The following is a 9,508-nucleotide window of genomic DNA, read 5'->3' on the forward strand; positions in this document are numbered from 1 at the left end:
GAAACAATGTCTTATCTAGTGTACACAGAAGTACACAAGACTAACCACAGTTTAGCAGCTTGAATGGCTAGAGTGCAGTGCTAGCGAACTCTAGGCTGAAGATAAAGTTGGACGCCCTCCCATCTCCAAAAAAAGGCCTTTTCTTTCAAAGCCAACTTCTGCCCTTCCAATTGCTCTGTACAAGCAGGTGCAGATGGGTCAGTACAAATTCCTTAATTACTTTTGCAGACCAACTCCAAGCACAACCTTTAACTTCTGTGTGAGACAGGACATTAAAGCTTCCCAGGTAAGAGATTTATTTTCTCCTTCAGGTTTAATTTGAAATTTTAAAATGGAAATGAGACAAATGAATTTTCTGCTTCAGTACTCCCAGTGGTGATCAGAGGGTGCTGCATTCCCTGACCCCTTTTTCTTTTTTAACCAAAGCCACAAGTCATGGAACATTCCCTGACTCTCACTAGGAATTTGTTCCAGCCCAGGAACAAATTCCAGGCATAAAATCTGGCTATATCTTAGAATAATAAAATGCAGGCCGAGCGCAGTGGCCCAAGCCTGTAATCCCAGCACTTCGGAAGGCCAAGGCAGGTGAATCACCCAAGGTGAGGAGTTCGAGACCAGCCTGGTCAACATGGTGAAACCCCATCTCTACTAAAAATACAAAAAATTAGCTGGGCATAGTGGTGCGTGCCTATAATCCCAGCTACTCAGGCTGGGTGGCGGAGGTTGCAGTGAGCGGAGGTCACAAGATTGCACTCCAGCCTGGGCAACAAGAGCGAAACTCTGTCTCAAAAAAAAAAAAAAAAAAAAAAAGGTAATAAAATGCAGAACAATCCTCTTTGAAATCAAATAGTTACTATTAATTTTTATTAGGTATAAGCCTCTATGTAATTACAATGTAAATCATACACCATGTAAGTCTAAGAAAGTTACAATGTATATATCATAAGCTACATAACTGAAATGACCAAAGTTCTACTTACTGCAAATTTCAACCTTTACCTAATTTACATATATAAGATAAGGATGCTCAAATTAAGTCTATAAGATCTTTCCCTAAAAACTCTGACTAAATATTTTCATGAATTCTTCAGAGATCAACTTTTTTTCTCTTTCTTGTTTTAAGACACAGAGTTTTACCATGTTGTACCAGGTGGACAAGTGCTGTCCAGGTGGACTGGCCTCAAGTGATCCGCTGGCCTCAGCCTCCTGAGTCTTGAAATTACAGGTCACCTTTTTTCTGATAAGGCCCAAACAGCTTGATTCAACAGGTTATGCTTAGAAGTTAAAAAGCTGATTAAGCCGGGGGCACGGTGGCTCACGCCTGTAATCCCAGCACTTTGGGAGGCTGAGGAGGGAGGATCATGAGGTCAGGAGTTCGAGATCAGCCTGCCAATATGGTGAAACCCCGTCTCTACTAAAAATACAAAAAAATTAGCCAGGCGTGATAACAGGCACCTGTAATCCCAGCTACTCGGGAGGCTGAGGCAGGAGAACTGCTTCAACCCGGGAGGTGGAGGTTGCAGTGAGCCGAGATCATGCCATTGCACTCCAGCCTGGGTAACAAGAGTGAAACTCCGTCTCAAAAAATAAAATTTAAAAATTAGCTGGGCGTGGTGGCGGCTGCCTATAATCCTAGCTACTCAGGAGGCTGAGGCAGGAGAATCGCTTGAACCCAGGAGGCAGAGGTTGCAGCGAGCCGAGATCGTGCCACTGCACACCAGCTTAGGCGACAGTGCGAGACTTCGCCTCAGGGGGAAAAAAAAGCTGATTAAATAAAACCATATTACATATTTTAAATGAGATACTCTATACTGATATACAGTTAAGTGATCATCAAATGGCAACTATTGCTGTTTTCCACAACCACACTTTTTAATAAACAGCCAGTTTTTTTAAAACTCATGGAACCTGAAAACTCAATTAAATGGTCTGGAAATCTCCCTTTGATAGTCACAGTACAATCTCAAAGGAGTATAGTTTAGTCAGCAAGACTTCACTGAACAGTAAGGCAGTGATTTTTTTTTTTCTTAATAAATAAACATCAGAAATTCCTGCTATAGTGATTCTTAAGAGTGGTCCCTGGACCTGGAGCATCAACATCACCTGGCAACTTGTTAGAAATTCCAATTCTACAGGTAAAATCAAGGTCTAGGGGTAGGGCCCAGTGATCAGGGTTCTAAAGCCCCTTCAGGTGATTCTAATGTTTGCTTAAGTTTGAGCGTTACAGACCAGCTTCACAAAGCTCAGGCTGCTTTGTTCAGCCAGGAGCAGGAAATCCTAAAGAGCGGGAATGCTGTATGTCCCAGGTACATGGCTTCTACAGCACCTAGCACAGTATCATACACACGGTAGGCATTCATACTTGCTGAACAGGTTATTCAGTCTCACATAACCAATGGCTGACTAGACAACAGCATTACCAGTTTCACAGATGTCAGAAATTTGGGGGACTATTTGTGTTAACTAATAATAAGTACACGATGGCCGGGCTCGGTGGCTCAAGCCTGTAATCCCAGCACTTTGGGAGGCCGAGACAGGCGGATCACGAGGTCAGGAGATCGAGACCATCCTGGCTAACACGGTGAAACCCCGTCTCTACTAAAAAAATACAAAAAACTAGCCGGGCGAGGTGGCGGGCGCCTATAGTCCCAGCTACTCGGGAGGCTGAGGCAGGAGAATGGCGTGAACCCGGGAGGCGGAGCTTGCAGTGAGCTGAGATCCGGCCACTGCACTCCAGCCTGGGTGACAGAGCGAGACTCCGTCTCAAAAAAAAAAAAAAAAAAAAAAAAAAAAAAAAATAAGTACACGATGCACACATATCAGTAGCTGTTAAATAACTTCACTGGGAAAGCCCTGGGTCTCTGGTACTTCGGCCAATAATGTTACCAGGCTTACAAAGTGTCATATCCTTTGAAATTAAGGTGAAAAATATGTTTCTCATTTTGCCAGTATAGAAAAAGGATGTATCCATGGCTCCATAAAACTACAGAACATAAACTGAAATGCAAACTGCTTGGTTGCCTTTAAAAAGCATATTTTGACTGGGCACAGTGGCTCATGCCTGTAATCCTAGCACTTTGGGAGGTCAAGGCAGGCGGACCACCTGAGGTCAGGAGTTCAAGAACAGCTTGGCCAACATGGCAAAATCCCATCTCTACTAAAAATACAAAATAAAATAAAATAAATTAGCCAGGCATGGTGGTGGGCGCCTGTAATCCCAGCTACTCAGGAGGCTGCGGCACGAGAATCACTTGAACCCAGGCGGCAGAGGTTGGCAGTGAGCCGAGACTGCACCATCGCACTCCAACCTGGGTGACAGAGCAAGACTCCATCCCAATTAAAAAAAAAAAAAAAGCATATTTGACTTATCAGCCAACTCTAATGTATGAATTCAAGCTGGATTCTAATTTGAACAGAGTTTAAAAATCAGAAATGTGAGAAAATTTAAATACTGCATATGTGATATTAAGAAAATATGATAAAGGTATTGCTTTTATGTTTCTTAAAACAGGCTTTATCTCTTTTAAAAGCTCTAGAGAGGAAATGAGACTGCATTTGCTTCTTAATTTATAAATGAAATAAGACTGGCCACTGAGCTGCGCTGTGGAGTACATGGGGGCTAAGTACATACCAGGATTTCTCAACCCTGGCACTACTGACATTTTAGGCCGGATAATTCTTTCTTGTGGAAGGCTGTCCTATGTACTGTAAAATGTTTAGTAGCATTTCTGGTCAGTCAAACCTCTCTCTAGTTGTGATAACCAAAAATGTTTTTAGACATTGTCAAATGTCCACTAGAGGGCAAAATCACGCTGTGGTTGAGAAGCATTGATAAATAACATTCTATTTGTTTAAATTTTCCTATAATAAAACACTTTAAAAAATAGTTTTGACTGAGTGTGGTGGCTCATACCTGTAATTCCAGTGCTTTGGGAGGCTGGGACAGGAGGAATGCTTGAGCCCAGGAGTTAGAGACCACCTTGGACATATAGGGAGATCCTATTTCTACGAAAAAATTAAAAATTAGCCCTGCATGTGGTAGGGCACGCATGTAGTGCCAGCTACTCGGGAGGCTGAGTTGGAAGGATTGCTTGAGCCCAAGAGGTCAAGGCTACAGCAAGCTGTGATTGCTCCACTGCACTCCTGCCTGGGTGACAGAGCGAGATACTGTTTCAAAATAAAAATAAAATCTACAGCAACCTTGTCCAACCCACGGTCCAAGGGCTGCATGCAGCCCAGCACAGCTTTGAAAGTGACCCAACATAAATTCACAAACTTTGTTAAAACAGCAATTTTTTTTTTTAAGCTTATCAGCTATCGTTAGTATTAGTGTATTTTATTTGTGGCCTAAGACATTCTTCTTCCAATGTGGCCCAGAGAAGCCAAAAGATTGGACACCTCTGATCTACAAGCTTAAAAAAAAAAAGTTTTAGAAATACTCTGTGTACAGGTACAACTACATCTCCTTGTGGAGCCTAAGCTAGAGATCTGGGGCCCAGTAGAGGCTTTGCTATTAAATATTTAATGGTCTCCTGTCATTGGTAGCAGCCTTTGTCACCTCGCAGAGTCTCAGCATCCTCACTGGATTAGATTGAGTAGTTCTTCTGAGCTATAACACAATGTGGCAACAGCGAACTTTTTTTTTTTTGAGACGGAGTCTCGTTCTGTCGCCCAGGCTGGAGTGCAATGGCTCAATCTCAGCTCACTGCACTCTCCATCTCCAGGGTTCAAGCAATCCTTCTGCCTCAGGCTCCCAAGTGCTGGGATTACAGGCGCCTGCCACTGCGCCCGGCTAATTTTTGTATTTTTAGTAGAGACAGGGTTTTGCCATCTTGGTCAGGCTGGTCTCGAACTCCTGACCTCAGGTGATCCACCTGCCTCGGCCTCCCAAAGTGCTGAGATTACAGGTGTGAGCCACCACACCTGGCCAACAGTAAACTTTTATATACCCATTCACTAAGGGTGGACATTAACATTTGGAAATCAAACAAAAATTAGTGTACAAGGATGAAGATAATATTTATGTTGCAATTTTTTTTTTTTTTTTTTGAGACAGTCTTACTCTGTCACCCAGGCTGCAGTGCAGTGGCATGATCTTGGCTCACTGCAACCTTCGCCTCTTGTGTTCAAGTGATTCTCCCGCCTCAGCCTCTTGAGTAGCTGGGATTACAGGCATGCACCACCGCACCCAGCTAACTTATTTTTTGAGACGGACTCTTGTTCTGTCGCCCAGGCTGAAATGCAGTGGCCCAATCTCGGCTCACTGCAAGCTCCGCCTCCCGGGTTCACACCATTCTCCTGCCTCGACCTCCCAAGTAACGGGGACTATAGGCGCCCGCCACCACGCCCGGCTAACTTTTTGTATTTTTAGTAGAGACAGGGTTTCACCAAGTTAGCCAGGATGGTCTCAATCTCCTGACCTCATGATCTGCCCGCCTCAGCCTCCCAAAGTGCTGGGATTACAGGCGTGAGACACCGCGCCCAGTCTTTTTTTTTTTTTTTTGTAGAGATGGGGTTTCACCACGTTGGCCAGGCTGGCCTCCAACTCCTGGCCTCAAGCCATCTGCCCACCTTAGCCTCCTAAAGTGCTGGGATTACAGGCATGAGCCACCACACCCGGCCTCCCTTTTCTTAGTCTTGATCTAATATGTAACATTCTTATCATAGCTATATACAATTATTTAAAATTTAAATAAGATTCCTGGGATAAGCACAATAAAAAGTATTTTTACAAAATACTAAAACATACCTATTCTAGTCACAATAGCCAAAAATGTCCATCACTGGTGAGTGGATTAAAAAAATTGTGGCACATCCAAACAAGGAAATACTAACACAGCAGTAAAAAGGAATGAACTACTGATACACGTTGAAATAAATCTCAAAAGTACTACACTAAGTGAAAGAAGACACAAAAGATTATTTACTCTTGTGACTCCATTTACATAGCATCCTTGAAAAGGCAAAACCACAGGGACAGAAAGCAGATCAGTGGTTGCCCAGGGGTTGAGAAAGGGAGAAGGCACTGACTATAAAGGGCCATAAGGGAGCCTTCTGGTGATGGAAGTGTTCTACATCATGATTGTGATAGTGGTTACATAACTATACGCTTGTCAAAACTCACCAAACTGTATATTTAAAATGGATGAACATTACATCTCAACAAACCTAACTTTTTTAAGAAAAAAGCTTCTCAACAGAATGAGAGCTCCCATTCATTCTTGTACATTCACCACTCAATTGGCAGGAAGTCTAATACCTAGCAGTGCAGTAATGTAGGTAACAAAGTCTATACCTGAGTTGTAACACTGACACAAGGGCTCCACACTGTGAAAGCTACACAGTTCCTTCCAGAACATGCCAATACAAGAGTTAAAAATGTAACCGGGCATGGTAAATCAACGCAACAATGTGTAATAAACTTGATTTTAAAACAGTCAAAAATTCATTTTAAATACACCACATGGCCGGGCGTGGTGGCTCACGCCTGTGATACCAGCACTTTGGGAGGCCGAAGCGGGCGGATCACCTGAGGTCAGGAGATCGAGACCAGCATGACAAACATGGAGAAACCTCGTCTCTACTAAAAATACAAAATTAGCCGGGAGTGGTGGCGCATGCCTGTAATCCTAGCTACTCAGGAGGCTGAGGCAGGAGAATCACTTGAACCTGGGAGGTGGAGGTTGCAGTGAGCCGAAATCGTGCCACAGCACTCTGAGAGACAGAGCCAGACTCCATCTCAAAAAAGAAAGAAAGAAAGAAGACCCATTTGAAATCCTTCATTATCACAAATCTGCTATGACTGTTTTCGGCTTCAGTTTAGAAAGCATGGAGCTCCTACTCTGGTTCAACGTAAGGTTTTGCTTCTCTGAGTGAATATCAATGATCAAAACTAATCAGTTGGGCACACTGGCTCACGCCTGTAATATCAGCACTTTGAGGGGCCGAGGCGGGTGGATCACATGAGGCCAGGAGTTCTAGACCAGCCTGGCCAACATGGTGAAACCCTGTCTACTAAAAATACAAAAATGCAAGCCAGGCGTGGTGGTGCATGCCTGTAATCTCAGCTACTCGGGAGGCTGAGGCATGATAATCACTTCAGCCTGGGAGGCAAAGGCTGCAGTGAGCCAAGATCGCACCACCACACTCCAGCCTGGGAGACAGTCTTGGTCTGTCTCAAAAAAAAAACAAAAAAAGGTTTCTTTAAAAGGACCATAAGAAAATAGTTCCCTGACTCACCTAGTCTAAGAGTTTCTATTACTCGCTCTTTATATAATTTTCTAATCTCTCTCAGGTGGAGAAAGGTACACCACTGTTCTACTCACTAAGGGCTAAAGAGCATTAAATATTATACACTAATATGCTACAGGGATGTTTTAGGCTATGGTTTTACGTTTACAGATTAAATTATCAAATAGCTATCCAGCAAACAAGTGGCATTTTTGAAGATCAAAATTAAAACATTGACACCACTAGGCCATAACATCTCAGGACATTACTGAAAGCATGAAAACACTCAAAGCAAGGAAGCATTCCCTAAGAGAAGACATTTTGTGCCAGCAATTACCTCACAACACTTTTAATGAAAGGCCAGTGAAGTTTCTTTACAAGTTATTTACTAGACGTTTTACAGAATATAGGCAACAACTAGATTGAAACACTTTTGAAGCCAGTGTTAGAGGAGAGTTCAGAAAACGAAGAGTCAAACGTTTCTTCAATGGCATTTCTACTACAAGTTCTCATTCTCTTGCAATGCTGTTCCTGGCATTTTGTAGTTTCACATGCACAAAATCAAAGGTTCCTTTTATAAAATCATAGCCTGTGAGCGCTGAAACGGACCTAAGAGCTCATCTAAGTCAACCTCTTTTTAGGAAGGAGGACAGCGAAGCCCCAGCGGGTGTCCCTCAGCTAGGCAGTGAGTGGCAGAGCACAGCTTCACTATACATCTGCTTTTCTGCTTTTTAAAATGTTTAACTCCTTCAAAAAAGATTTGTATGAAAAGGAAACTATGCCTTAATAAAGGCTGCGCGCTAGTGTTTTGGAATTCCTAAGGGGACCGCAAAGATCCCTCAGTAGACACTTAGTGACTGTGATTAAATTTAGTTCCATCTTAAAAGAACGAGACAGCCCACTTGACTCAATCGATTACTCTTAATCAGCACCAGTACATATGGTATTAATGTGATAGTCTCTCAAGAAATGCCTGACCAAGTTAAAAGCAGAGTTCGGTTAAAATAAGCACTGACCACTGCAGTGATCTGACACGCACACTTGCACAATCCATTGAGCGGCAACCCGGCCTCTCAAAGCACCGATTCGTAACGATGCAACTTATGGGCTTTACTAATCGACTAGACTGCAGGCATAATCGATATACTTCGTAGACCCGCCCGCGAACAGCGGGACAGGGCGGACTTCTGGAGGAAACGGTCCGACCTGGCTGCCTCTTGGGTGACTACGGCCTGCCCTCTATTTCCAGAGCGTTCGGGCTGGGGGGGAACACCCGACTGCAAGGCACTGCCCGAGGAGCACGAAGGCCACCCCGAAGGTCCGCCAACTACAACGCCCAGGTTACTTACGTTTTCAGTGTCTCGTTCATTCACCGTTGGCAATGGGGTCCTAGTGGACATTTTACTGCACTTTAATTCTGCACAATGCGAGGGCGAAAACAAAACAGCACAGCCCTAGGAGGCCGGCGACCAGCGTCCTCGAGTCCACGGCAGTTTCGAAGCGGCGCCGTGGGGAGGGCGGCTCCCTTCCCTCTACGGCCGTCTAGATCCCGGGCCTGGCCCGGGCCGTCCCCCGGCGGGTCCCGGGGCTCATTCTCTCCCTGCCCCGGCGGCCGAGGCGAGGAGCCCGGGAGGGCGGCAGTGGCGGAGCCGAGCCTGCGGCGAGCTGCCGGCTTCGGCCCGCCGGCGTCCCCTCGCCTCAGGGCGCCCCGCGATCCCGGGCCCCGTCGCCTCCTTCTCCACTCCCGCCCGTCGCGCCGCGAATTTCAGCTCCCGGGCCTCCACACAGCGCCGCCGGCGGCGTCTGAAAAAGAGGAGGCGGAGGAGGATGTGAAGGAAGTGGAGCGCAAGACAGGCCGCCGCGGGTTGTGGGCGCTGACCATGGAGCGGGCTGCGGAGGAGGCGCCTGCGCCCGGCTGCTTCTCCCTCTCTAGCGAGCTTGCTGCCTCAACCTCCGCCCTGCTGGCCGCCGCTCCTGCCGCCGCACCCCGGCACCTCGGAGCCTCACGGACCCAAGATGGCCGCTCCTCGGCTTCCTCTGCTGCCTCCGGCTGCCGGAAGTGACGACAGGCCGCCTCCCGGAGTCCCGCCAATCAGCGTGGCCTAAGAAAGCCGGCCCGGCTGTTGTTGCTAGGGGCGACTTGGTCCAGACCCCGCCGCGGGGGCGGAGAAGAGGGCGGGGAAGCGCTGGCCGGTCTCCACTGACTACCGCGGGCGGCGGGTTCCTCCTGTACCGAGCGCTCCGGCAACCCCGAAAGAGCCGAGAAACGGCCCTGGGC

The 9,508-nt window shown here is 46.2% G+C and overlaps 1 protein-coding gene across 12 annotated transcripts in view; it reads right to left on the reverse strand.

Annotated features, from left to right (window-relative positions):
* MARK3 (microtubule affinity regulating kinase 3) overlaps positions 1–9,294 on the reverse strand; it is a 116,007-nt gene extending 106,713 nt beyond the window's left edge. For 6 of the 12 annotated variants that reach the window (XM_009212310.2, XM_009212307.2, XM_009212309.2 and 3 more), the window contains exon 1: positions 8,580–8,834. In XM_009212310.2, the coding sequence (XP_009210574.1) occupies positions 8,580–8,630 (51 nt within the window). In that variant the 5' untranslated portion in view covers positions 8,631–8,834. Of the gene's footprint in view, positions 1–8,579 lie in introns of all 12 variants that reach the window. The other 6 variants (XM_003902310.2, XM_003902308.2, XM_003902311.2 and 3 more) reach the window with 4 other exon arrangements.
* Between the last annotated feature and the right edge of the window lie 214 nt (positions 9,295–9,508).

The sequence above is a fragment of the Papio anubis genome, chromosome 7, assembly GCF_008728515.1.
Source record: "Papio anubis isolate 15944 chromosome 7, Panubis1.0, whole genome shotgun sequence".
Taxonomy (NCBI): Eukaryota; Metazoa; Chordata; class Mammalia; order Primates; family Cercopithecidae; genus Papio; species Papio anubis.